The 13,596-nt window shown below is 44.5% G+C and overlaps 1 protein-coding gene across 1 annotated transcript in view; it reads left to right on the forward strand.

Moving 5' to 3' along the window:
- SETD7 (SET domain containing 7, histone lysine methyltransferase) overlaps window positions 1–13,596 on the forward strand; it is a 119,640-nt gene that overhangs the window by 80,874 nt on the left and 25,170 nt on the right. Inside the window, exons 3-5 of the mRNA XM_068279637.1 lie at window positions 6,655–6,856; window positions 8,567–8,762; window positions 9,707–9,788. Of these exons, the coding sequence (XP_068135738.1) occupies window positions 6,655–6,856; window positions 8,567–8,762; window positions 9,707–9,788 (480 nt within the window). The remainder of the gene's footprint in view (window positions 1–6,654; window positions 6,857–8,566; window positions 8,763–9,706; window positions 9,789–13,596) is intronic.

Consider the following 13,596-nt stretch of genomic DNA (forward strand, 5'->3'; position numbering starts at 1 on the left):
TGGAGTTCATCTGCACATTTGGATAGTAATGTTTTGTCTCTAAAAAGCGACTCATTTAGCCTCCAATGTAAGGGCTTATGAGGTGTAGAAAGCCAGTCTAATTCAATAGTGACAGCATGGTGATCAGACCAGGCCATTGGTATAATATTAGAGGAAATGAGGATGGGAAGAACTGGGGTATTAGCAAAAAAGTAGTCGATCCTAGAATGTGATGCATGTGGAGGAGAGAAGAAGGTGTATTCTACAATAGTAGGATTAGCTATACGCCATAGATCAAAGAGTTTGTATTTCCTGAGGAGAATTCTAAATTTGCGTGAGTTTCTATCATGAGAGGCTTGGGAGGAGGGGGTGTGAGAGACACTTCTGTCCTTTGAGGATGAGAAAGCCAAGTTGAAGTCACCACCCAAGAGAAGGGTGCCTTTTAGTACCTTAAAAAGTTTGACAAAAAATGTAGTGAGGAAAGTGATTTGCTGTGAGTTAGGTACATATACATTGGCCAATGTGACTGGCTTTCCCGCTAGGGACCCGACCAAAATCAGAAAGTGACCTCGTGGGTCGCTTATAGTCTTGTCAATCTGAAGCGGGAGGTCTTTCTGGCACAAAATAGCAAGACCAGCACGTTTTTTAGGTCCTGATGCTAAGTGTGCAATTGGATAATGTTTGTTTGTGAGTCGTATGGAGTCACTAGAAGTTAGGTGGGTCTCCTGCAGGAAAGCCAGGTCTACATTAAGTTTTCTAAGATCTCGTAGTAAGGATGACCTTTTCTGCGGTATATTCAGGCCCTTGGTGTTTAGTGTACAGAAATTAATCATTGGTCATAGTATAGATGTATGTGTAGATTAGGTCCGAGAATATTCGATGTGGTCTAGAAGGGAAAGGTAGGAGTATAGGTGAGGAGAGAGTGAGAAACCATAAGACATAAGTTATATGAGACAGCGGTTGATAAACATTTTTAAAGAAACAGCCACTGTAAAATGTGTGGCACAGTGATGAGGCAACTGTAAGAAGTTGCAGAGATAAGAACCGCCAAAAAAGACACAATCCCAGAAAAAATCTATGGGAGAGTGTGGCAGCTCTCCTGAGGTACATGCGGGTGAGCCAAGAGGGTCGCCCAGATCTCCTCTGCTATATAGCCAAAAACAGTTAAAAGGGTCATATATTAAGCATTACCAGTAACAATAACAATTACAATTAGGCACAGATGGTAAATATCATTGAAAATTAAAATAACAAACTAGAACAGGTTGGGAGGGAAGACAAGAAATAAGGGATAAACATAATGAAGGTGATATCTACGTCTGGACATGGTGTGTGTCCGGATCAGGAAAAAGCCATGACAGGATTCTGCTAATCAAGTGGGAAGAGCTTCCATGTCTTCAGAGGCCTCCGGATAGGTGAGACTGCGGAGAGAGCCTCTGGATCTGTCATTCATGTGACGAATCTTTCTTGGTGGCGATGTCGGGGACAGGGTAAGATCTTGTTGTAGGTTGGGTGGATGAGGGAGGCGGAGGCCTAGTTGTTTAAGGAACATGGGTGCATCGTCCAGGTCTGAGACTGAGAAGCGCGCACCATTTCTGCTGACCATTAAGCGAAAGGGGAATCCCCATTGGTATTGGATCTTAGCATCCCTCAGAAGTTGGGTGATCGGTCTGAAAGCTCTTCTCTTGGTCAGTGTGATAAGGGAGAGGTCATTATATATGGAAAGTTCATCGCCTTTGAAGGAGATTGTGGATGTATTATGGATGGCTCTTAGGAGTGCTTCCTTAGCTTCATAATAGTGCATCCTAATTATAACATCTTTAGGGCGCTGGGCTGTGGGTCTCCTCTCACCTAGTGAACGATGTGCTCTATCCATCCTCCACATTTCGTCGGGGAGGTCAGGGACGATTGATTTATATAATTCTAGGAGGTGCATGGGAAGTTTTTCAGGTGTCACAGACATGGACATACCTTTAATGCGGATATTTTGCAGCCTCTCTCTGTTCTCAAAGTTCTCCTGTGTAGATCTTATTGCTTTGAGGTCAGATTGGATTAAGCGTTGCTCATCCTCCATGTCCTGCTGTTTAACCAGCTGAGCGGTCTGGACGAGCTCAGCTCGTCCAACACCGCCAGCGGCTGCCGCTCAGGCCCTGCTGGGCCGATTTTGATGAAATAAAAAGCAGCACACGCAGCCGGCACTTTGCCAGCCGCGTGTGCTGCCTGATCGCCGCCGCTCTGCGGCGATTCGCCGCGAGCAGCGGCGAAAGAGGGCCCCCCTAGCCGCCTGAGCCCTGCGCAGCCGGAACAAAAAGTTCCGGCCAGCGCTAAGGGCTGGATCGGAGGCGGCTGACGTCACGACGTCGGCTGACGTCGATGACGTCACTCCGCTCGTCGCTATGGCGACGATATAAGCAAAACAAGGAAGGCCGCTCATTGCGGCCTTCCTTGTTTATTCTGGGCGCCGGAGGCGATCGGAAGATCGCCTCCGGAGCGCCCTCTAGTGGGCTTTCATGCAGCCAACTTTCAGTTGGCTGCATGAAATAGTTTTTTTTTTATTTAAAAAAAACCCTCCCGCAGCCACCCTGGCGATTTAATCAGAACGCCAGGGTGGTTAAGGGACATAGCATCCATTTTCACCTCCAGGGAGGTGGTGCGATCTGCTAGTGTAATTATGTCCCCCTTAAGGTCCTTCACCGCTGCAAGGATTACCTGCTGCAGCGATTCCTGTAGGGCTCTATAATGTCTCTCTAGAGCCATCTCCAGTGTTGCTGAGGTGAGTGGGGTAAGGTCTGGAGAGGCAGAGCTTTCCTCAGTGAGGTGCGCAGCTTGTTGCGGAGGATAGGAGGACTGTGCAGCGGCGGATTCCGGAGCGTGGCCAGCGCCATCTTGGGAAGGCGGAGGGCGGAGAAAACGGTCCATGGAGCCGGTTTGCGGGGGAGCTTTAGGGTTGTTTTTTGCGGTCATCTGTGCCTGTGTGTGTCCTGGAGCTGGACCCGTGCTGGCCGCGTTACTGGAGCGGAGCGGCGGCTGCGTGCGGCCTGTAGTAGCAGAGGCGTGGGCTGGAGCTCGGAGCCTAAGCGGCCATCTTGAAATCGCCGCGCATGCGCCTCCTCATGCTGTGGGTTCTTTTTATCTATAATATATTCCTCTCCTTCTGGTCGTCTTCTCCATCTCCTCCTCTTCACTTCCTGTCTCGTCCTGTCAGAAGGGGAAGTTCAAACATTAGAGCCCTCTACTGTTGAAGAGAAGATGGAAGAAGGCCAGCCAGAGAAAGGGATAGCACGGACCCGGGGATTGACCCAGCGGAACAGGTAATGTATTGCTGCTGGTGGGAGGAGCAGGAGTGACCTTAGGCAGCGGCAGCTCCACAGATTGTGAATACGATTTCATGCTGAAGTCAATTTAAAATCTATGTACAGTGTATGAGCTGCCATTAGACCCTCTCTAATCAGAGAAGGATCTATCAGTTTGTCAATCTGGTGGCAATCGACCACTGTATGTCTGCCTTTAGAGCTGGTGCCTAACGTTTGAATGCTTATCTAGTTGTCAGTGTGGTGGCTCCTAAGCATTTCCTCCTTTCACCTGGACTGGACCAACTGGCTCCTGAATTCAAATGAATCTGTCCACCCCTGGTTTACTCTAGTTTTATTGTTCTAGAACTTTAGAGATGTTGCATTCTGAATAATTGCCATGGCTTGGATTGCTATTCTTCTTTTTCTCTATTTTTCTATATCTAATGCTAGGAACACACGATGCGTTTTTTCGGTCGATTTTCCGTTCGACTCTCTTATCTTATCAATTTCCATTCACTTCTATGAGAAATCAACTAGAAATACGATCGAAAATAATATCGGACATGACGGAAATGATCTATCGAACCATCTATCTAACACAAAATTGTATGGTGTGTTCCTAGCATAAAGGTGGCCATACACTGGTTGATATGATCAGCAGATAGATTCCTCTCCAGTCATCTGATCACAGAGGTATTTATCTGCTCGATTTCCTCCACACACTGCATACAGATTTTCAATCTATTTCAGCATGAAAACCTGCCCAGTGCCAGGTTCATAGTGGGCATTGCAATACATTCCCTGTAACATCGGAAATGCAATGCAACAGACCGGGAAAGTGGTGCCACATGTTATCTGTGCTTTGCTTTGCATACAGTGAAGTAAACAGTCAATGAAAAGTATGCTTCACTGTCACTATTAATGTGCGTGTTTTGTGGTAACGTACTTCATGCAGGGCATTACCATGCCTCACGCCATTATACCACACACCTGCCGCACTGTGAACATCGCTCTAGGTAGTGTATTGCAGTGCCGAAAGTTATTACAAAGCAGCCATTACGCCACAACGCACCACGTGGTCTCAGTCTTTGGGACAGCAGATTAAAGGGAAGGTCCAAGCAAAATAAAAAAGAGTTTCACTTACCTGGGGCTTCTACCAGCCCCATGCAGCCATCCTGTGCCCTCGTAGTCACTCACTGCTGCTCCAGTCCCCCGCTGGCAGCTTGCCGACCTCGGAGATCGGCTGGCCGCATTGCATACGTTTTTACGCATTCCCGCTAGTGCAGGAACATTAACACATACGTTTTTACGCATTACTGGTTCAATGCGTAAAAATGTACGCATTGAACCAGTAACGCGTAAAAATGTATGTGTTAATGTTCCTGCACTAGCGGGAATGCGTAAAAACGTACGCAATGCGGCCAGCCGACCTCCGAGGTCGGAAAGCTGCCAGTGGGGGACTGGAGCTGCAGTGAGTGCAGGGCCGGCGCTACCATTAAGGCAAAGTAGGCAGCTGCCCCAGGGCCCCAGAGCTTGTAGGGGCCCCCAGTGGCTACAAGAGGAAAAAAAAATTTTTCAAATTGGCCTTATAGTTTTTGAGAAAATCGATTTTAAAGTTTCAAAGGAAAAAAAACACATTTAAAAACCTGCCGACTTTAATGGTTAATAGCAAATCCACCTTAAATGCTAGAAACCCTAAATGTGCAGGATATGTTAAAGAGAATCTGTATTGTTAAAATCTCACAAAAGTAAACATACCAGTGCGTTAGGGGACATCTCCTATTACCCTCTGTCACAATTTCGCCGCTCCTCGCCGCATTAAAAGTGGTTAAAAACAGTTTTAAAAAGTTTGTTTATAAACAAACAAAATGGCCACCAAAACAGGAAGTAGGTTGATGTACAGTATGTCCACACATAGAAAATACATCCATACACAAGCAGGCTGTATACACCCTTCCTTTTGAATCTCAAGAGATCATTTGTGTGTTTCTTTCCCCCTGCAGCTATCTTCCACTGAAGTGTCAGGCTGTTTCTTCCTGCAGAGTGCAGACAGCTCTGCCTGTATGTATTTCCTCAGTATGTGAAAGCCCAGCCAGCTCAGAGGACGATTTATTCAGCTTGTAAAAGATAAGAGAGAAGCTGTCCTAATCTAAATAATACACAGGCAGTGTGCAGAGAGGGGCTTGGAGGGGGGAGATGCATCACAGAACCACAACACTGAAGAACTTGGCAGCCTTCCAGACACAGGCTGACAAGTCTGACAAGAGAGAGATAAGTTGATTTATTACAGAGATAGTGATAGTAGAAAGTGCTGCAGTAAGCCAGAACACATTAGAATAGCTTTTGGAACTTGTAGGATGATAAAAAACAGGATGCAATTTTTGTTACAGAGTCTCTTTAAGGAGATCATTAGGAATAAGAGGAAAAAACAATTTTTCAAAAAGACCTTATAGTTTTTGAGAAAATCGATTTTAAAGTTTAGAAGGAAAAAAGTATAGTTTTAAATGAGGTAAATGTAACTTTTAGTAGCAAACCTAACGGTAGTGTAATTTTACATGCATCAAACGAAAGTGCAATAAATTTCCTGACGGGGTTTCCAGGGGGTCTATACGCAGCCGCAGCGCTTTGGCCAGGGATCGCTATACAGCCGCAATATGGCTGTATGAAGATCCCTGGCATTTTTTCCTATTTTCCCAATTTTTTTGTATGTTTAGAGTGTGGGAATTTATTTTTTTTTAAATTATGTGGGGTCCCTTCTCCTGAAACTTTTTAACCCCTTGTCCCCCATGCAGGCTGGGATAGCCAGAATGTGGAGCTCTGACCGATTGGGACTTCACACCCTGACTATACCAGCTGCAAAAAAGGTCCCCTAATGCCAATTTTTGTTCCGGGGTATATGTTGGGGGGGGGGGGGGGGGCCAGGTTTTTTTTGCCCTGGGGCCCCATTGTTGCTTAAACCGGCCCTGAGTGAGTGACTACGAGGGCACAGGATGGCTGCATGGGGCTGGTAGAAGCCCCAGGTAAGTGAAACTCATTTTTTTATTTTGCTTGGACCTTCCCTTTAAGAGAAGTTCAACCGTTACAATTCTTGTTGTAGTGAAGATATGAGGAATGCTCTCTTTCTGTTTATTTTTTTCTTTTTGTTTTTTTTTCCCCGTCTTTCATATTTTGTACACAAGACCTAATGAACGTATCATCCTAGGATAAGGAGCTTTAAATTACTTATTTAAAATAATAATAAAAACCTAGATATGAAAAATTGTGATTTATGCTTTCTATTAAGTTGGCAGAATAAATGTTTGCTACAAATGTCTCTATAAATGCCCCTGTAATTCATAATATTTTATGTGTACCATAATGAATGAATCCTGTTGTTTTCCAGTGCTCTGGAAGGCTTTTATGTTGATGATGCCTTACAAGGAAAGGGTGTGTACACATATGAGGATGGCGGAGCCCTACATGGTACATACGTGGATGGCGAGCTCAATGGGCCAGCACAGGAGTTTGACTCGGACGGAAGGTTGATATTCAAAGGTCAATATAAAGACAACATTCGACACGGAATCTGTTGGATTTACTACCCAGTAAGATTATATATACACATCGTCTTTCCACTGCTGGCATACCGAAGGCATAGATAACCTACAGGCTCAGGGCCTGTTTCCACTAAGTGCGAATTCATACATTTAACCAATTAATGTCAATGGAGTAAGTTCCATTGAATGTGAATTGTACCATACGAATACAATGCAGAAAAAATATGGATGGCAGATTTCTACACCGTGCTTCCGTTTCTTATGTAATGATTGTTAGACGCATACAAAAATTAAACCGTGAAAATTCACATATGGGAAAAACTTATGCGAGATGTGATATCCTAGTGGAAATAGACCCTTATTCAGATCTTTAACATATATTAAAATATGGCCCAAAAAAATCTGAGCACCCAATTTTTGTGTCAGCAGAGTCAGCAGTGCAGTTTTGGGGGCTAACCGTGTGTGAGGCTTACATTTGGGTATGATCCAAATTAAGAAATTTTGCTTGTCAAAATATTTGCAATTTATAGAACAAAGCCTCCTCTCTCCTCTTCCTAAGCTCTCCTTTCTGATGCTAACTTCCCCTCTCCAATGCTTAACCCTAAGGGCCCGTTCAGACTGCAAAATGCGGACGGCCACGCATGCGGACCACAACGCGTACGAACGCACGCCATCCGCGTTCGTATGCGTTGCGTGGCTGATCCCATCACTGAAAAGTGAATGGGACAGCTGCGCGTTTTTGTAAAATCTGCGTGCAGCATGTGTTCCCGGACCGCACAGGTCCGGAACGCATGCAGTGTGAACATCAGACATTGCACTCTATGCAATGTCTGATGTCCTGCGTGTCGGCCACCTGCACGCGTTTCCAAAACGCGGCTGGAAACGCGTGCAGTGTGAACGGGCCCTAACCTTTTCTATGCCTACCACTAACCTCCCCTCTCCAATGTTTAACCCTAACACCCCGCCCCCCCCCCCCCCCCCCAAGCTTTACACTATCTCTTCTGATTAATAGCAGCAGCCACCAAATCAGCTGTTATCCAATCATCTGTTTTTGCTAAATTTGCAATTAAGGGGCTAATACAGTGCCAGGCAAATCCAGCCCATGTGCGCTTTACATCTAGCCTGCCCTCAGGCAGACAGATTTCTCTCCATCCCTCCTCCCTCCCTGCAGAATCGCGAGCGGACAGTAACGGGGTTAAAACTCACCTGCTTGCTGATTCCAGCGTTGTGTCTCTATGGCAACAGGGCATCACATGACCCGCCATCAGGACGCGCCAGCGTATTACACGCTGGCTGCCAGTGTGTAATGTGCGGGCATGTCTTAAAGTGGGTCATGTGATGTCCTGAATGAGCTAGCAGGTGAGTTTTAACCCCTTTTTCCGCCCGCTCGCGACTCTGCAGGAGGGAGGGAGGAAGGGAAGAAGTGTACTAATGCGGTCCGCTGCATGCGGCTCGGGCCATGCAAAGTTGAAAATTAAATAAAGCCAAAATTATTAAGGATTAGCTATCGATTCTAAGCCCAAACTTTAACGGTGTCCTCAGTCATACTAGCAGTGACAGACTTGTATAGCCAATTGAGTGATGTGTCGGCTACCCAGTAGTTCTTTTGTTTGCTCTGAATAGCAGACTCCATCTTCGTATTAATTTAAAAGTGCACAGCACACATATTAATAGGAGTCACTTATACTCAATACTACATATGTCCTTCTTTATTGAACTGCTTTGACAAAAGCAGGTGCTGCTTGTTTTCCTCTGCAGGACGGAGGTAGCCTTGTGGGAGAAGTAAATGAAGATGGGGAGATGACTGGGAATAAAATAGCATATGTGTACCCAGATGGAAGAACAGCACTGTTTGGGAAATTCATTGATGGAGAGATGCTAGAAGCAAAGTTGGCCTATGTTACTTCTACAGAAGGAGAAAAGCCACATTTTGAAATGGTCTCTAACTCTAACAGTAAGTTTATTTCTACCAAGCGTCATCCCCTAAATTCTAATTAAATAGTTACATAGTTATTATTTGATTTTATTAAATAAGTATATTTTAAAAGCCCATTTCGTGTTGGTCAAAGTGTTGCCTTACATTAGCTAAAGGCAGCAGCTACTTTTTCGCACATTGAGACCAACTATAAAGTCCTCCACTGTACTTACCTCACACCACATAGGCTTCAAGCTAGATCTCCATCCAGATCAAATTTATGCCATTAGGTGCTGTGGTCAGGTCGGCAGGTTTGTCCAAACGTGGTCTTTTTTTACCCAAGGTTAAGCATTTTTGGTCAGAGATCACTTCACTAATTAACACAGCCTTGGGAAATTCCACTTCCCCAGACCTCTTGCTTCACCTTTTGGGGGACAAACCTTGGAGATTAACATTTCCCTGGCACAGTTTGCCAAGGTTGCTAAACTACGCATTGCTAGAAAGTGGCTTGAACCTTCGGTGTTTTCCTCCCCGGGAAGCTTTTCAAAGCGAGGAAACCCTGAGAATCCCCCTTAAGAAGATGGACTAGTCAAGAAAATGTCTCAACAGTTAGATTAATACTTCTGCTGTGAATTACAACTACGTAGGAAATAAGTAATTTGCAGTCCATTTTACCCTGAGACAGTTTTAAATCTTATATTCATGTGTTGATACATGTTTAAAATGTTCTAGTTTTTGTGAAACCTGATTGGTTACTGTACACAATTTCATGTCATGTGCTCTAGTTTTCTTCATATTGGGTCTTCTTGGCCCCTAAGATTTTTTTTTTTTAATTTAATTTTTTTTTGTATTTACTTGTCAATAGTCAAAAGGTTTAGGTTTCATTTAGATCTTCAATAGTTTGGGGAAGTTGTGAAAATAAAAAAATAAAAAATACCCCAGTGATTTTGTATCTTGAATCTAAAAACTTTTTTTTTTTTAAGGTCCAGTTTATACATTTGATAAATCGACTTCATCTGGTATTGCGACAAATCCATTACTTCCTGATCCTTACGAATGTGAAAGGTGAGCTTTTCTTAGAAAGTGCTTTTTAGTCAGTGGCGTAGCTTATGAGCTAGGGGCCCCGGTGCGAGTTATACATGGGGCCCCCCAGCACTTTATACATAACAATTGATACGGCGCACCAAAACCTGCCAGGGGCAACCACAGTGCCAAAGGTGCAAGAAGGGTATTGGGAGCAGCTTGTTAATGATTATCATTCAAAGCATCTATAGAAGTGATTATTACAAGCACAGGACCAATAAAGAGCTAATACTGCAGTTGAGGGCGGGCCCTACAGGGCCCTTCTAGCCCAAGGGCCTCAATGCGGTGGCTACCTCTGCAACCCCTATTGCTATGCCACTGCTTTTAGTGTCAACACGGGACTCTGCAGTAGATGGAGAATGACTTGTTGTTAGCAACAGAATGGCAGATTCCGTTTCTAGACCATTTGACTGCGTCTCATATTCCCACTTTTGTTGCTAAACATGCACTGTAATTACAGGAAAGATGGGATGTTTTGGTCCACATCAAAATAAATGCAGGTAAATACAAATTACAAGCCCACAAGCTTGAAAATTAGTGAATGGTCGAGAACAGTAAAAAAAAAAAAAAATTGTCAGTAAGAACAAAGCATTCATAACTGTAGATTAGTTTTCACCCAAAGGAACCCCAGATTTTATGTAATATGGTTATGCTGTAGGAGGGGAACTACAAGTGTGTGAGCCTTATTCGCTCCTCGATACCCCCAATGACAACTGCAGGGTCCAGTGGTTGTAATTCTTATTGAAGATGACCACTAAATACGGTCAGCAACCAATTATCAAAAACATGCTGAGAACCTCCCATAATTTGTGGGCTTGGCATATGTCTTTCCCTATGGTAGGGATGTAAGGCGCTATGCCTGTGTTATGGATTAGGAGGAGGAGGCCGCAATAGCAGCATAGGGGGCGATATACAGGCTGGGAACTCGCGTTCCCATGCCTGTCGGCCGGGGACGGCCAAACCGGAAGTGTTCGCCGGCGGGTCCTGGAGCGTCAGAGCGGGGCTGCGAGGGCACCGATCGGCTGCAGGGGGCTGAGGGAAGCCCCAGGTGAGTAAATCTCATTTTTTTCACTTTACTTAAGGATCACTTTAAGGCCCGTTTCCACTACACGCGTTGCTGTGCGGAAACCGCAACACAAAGAAATTGCAACCAATTCACATCAATGGAGTAGTTTCCATTGGCACGAATTGACCTACATGATGCGGCACGATGTGACGTGGGAGAATGTATGGATAGCACGCTGCAGTTTTCTGCAGCCTCTGACGGGAAGCCGCATGACGCCGTATCCATTTGTCCAGACAACCAGAAGTACCTGCGAGGGGGATGTGAGGCGAAGCGGCGATCGCCTCGCATCCACAACGCTAGTGGAAACCGGCCCTTACCCATTAACTATTGATATACAGTGGTGTGAAAAACTATTTGCCCCCTTCATAATTTCTTATTCTTTTGCATGTTTGTCACACTTAAATGTTTCTGCTCATCAAAAACCGTTAACTATTAGTCAAAGATAACATAATTGAACACAAAATGCAGTTTTAAATGATGGCTTTTATTATTTAGTAAGAAAAAAAAAACACAAAACCTACATGGAGCTGTGTGAAAAAGAAATTGCCCCCTGAACCTAATAACTGGTTGGGCCACCCTTAGCAGCAATAACTGCAATCAAGCGTTTGCGATAACTTGCAACGAGTCTTTTACAGCGCTCTGGAGGAATTTTGGCCCACTCATCTTTGCAGAATTGTTGTAATTCAGCTTTATTTGAGGGTTTTCTAGCATGAACCACCTTTTTAAGGTCATGCCACAACATCTCAATAGGATTCAGGTCAGGACTTTGACTAGGCCACTCCAAAGTCTTCATTTTGTTTTTCTTCAGCCATTCAGAGGTGGATTTGCTGGTGTGTTTTGGGTCATTGTCCTGCTGCAGCACCCAAGATCGCTTCAGCTTGAGTTGACGAACAGATGGCCGGACTTACTCCTTCAGTATTTTTTGGTAGACAGTAGAATTCATGGTTCCATCTATCACAGCAAGCCTTCCAGGTCCTGAAGCAGCAAAACAACCCCAGACCATCACACTACCGCCACCATATTTTACTGTTGGTATGATGTTCTTTTGCTGACATGCTGTGTTACTTCTACGCCAGATGTAACGGGACACGCACCTTCCAAAAAGTTCAACTTTTGTCTCGTCGGTCCATAAGGTATTTTCCTCAAAGTCTTGGCAATCATTGAGATGTTTTTTAGCAAAATTGAGACGAGCCTTAATGTTCTTTTTGCTTAAAAGTGGTTTGCGCCTTGGATATCTGCCATGCAGGCCATTTTTGCCCAGTCTCTTTCTTATGGTGGAGTCGTGAACACTGACCTTAATTGAGGCAAGTGAGGCCTGCAGTTCTTTAGATGTTGTCCTGGGGTCTTTTGTGGCCTCTCGGATGAGTTTTCTCTGCGCTCTTGGGGTAATATTGGTCGGCCGGCCACTCCTGGGAAGGTTCATCACTGCTCCATGTTTTTGCCATTTGTGGATAATGGCTCTCACTGTGGTTCGCTGGAGTCCCAAAGCTTTAGAAATGGCTTTATAACCTTTTCCAGACTGATAGATCTCAATTACAGTACTTTTGTTCTCATTTGTTCCTGAATTTCTTTGGATCTTGGCATGATGTCTAGCTTTTGAGGTGCTTTTGGTCTACTTCTCCGTGTCAGATAGCTCCTATTTAAGTGATTTCTTGATTAAAACAGGTGTAGCAGTAATCAGGCCTGGGGCTGACTACAGAAATTGAACTCGGGTGTGATAAACCACAGTTAAGTTACTTTTTAACAAGGGGGGCAATAACTTTTTCACACAGGGCCATGTAGATTTGGAGTTTTTTTTCTCACTAAATAATAAAAACCATCATTTAAAACTGCATTTTGTGTTCAGTTATGTCATCTTTGACTAATAGTTAACGGTTTTTGATTAGCAGAAACATTTAAGTGTGAGAAACATGCAAAAGAATAAGAAATCAGGAAGGGGGCAAATATTTTTTCACACCACTGTATACCAAAACAACAGTACTTCACGAAGTGCATATGGCAGTGACCTATATCTGAGGGATACATTTGGGGTCCAAGATTTTAAAAAAAGTTACACTTTTAAAGCGTTCTTGATAAAACACTTTAAATACCCTTAATCAGCATTACAGATAGGTTGCAGTAGTACACTATTTCCCAGGGTAGGGGAAGCGGTTTTTGCTCATAGCCTAGGAATACAGGCTGACAGAGGTTCTTGCCATTTACCTCATACATACCCTAGTCTGGAAGTCTATTTCGGGGGGGGGGGGAGAATCACACTTCCCCTCAGTGATGCCCTAGGCACTTTGTTCTGTGGGAGTGCTGGAAGATGGGCTAAACGTGCTTCTTTTTCTTATGGTCATTCCTGGCTTCTCCCAAGAATCAGTTAATTTGGGCGTTGCTTGCGCCTGATAATTTGTGCATGGCCATAGGCCACTGTGCAAATTGCAGCTATGGGAAAGCAGATAATTTGGATGCGGGATAATCAATGGCTATTGCGGGACCCGGAGTTCTGCTTTACTATAATGCAACTTCGGCTCGGGATAATTGGCAGGTGCTGGAGTTCTGCTATGCTAGGAGGGGTAATTAGCGACTGTTGTGGGTGCTGGAGGCAGGGCTGTGGAGTCGGTACAAAAATCCACCGACTCCGATTCCTCAGGTTAGGATTCCCTCGACTCCGACTCCTCTAATTTGCATATTACAATCTTATTGATGCAAATGAAATGCATTTCTTAACTGCCAACGCTT

Source organism: Hyperolius riggenbachi, chromosome 1 (genome assembly GCF_040937935.1).
Source record: "Hyperolius riggenbachi isolate aHypRig1 chromosome 1, aHypRig1.pri, whole genome shotgun sequence".
NCBI lineage: Eukaryota > Metazoa > Chordata > Amphibia > Anura > Hyperoliidae > Hyperolius > Hyperolius riggenbachi.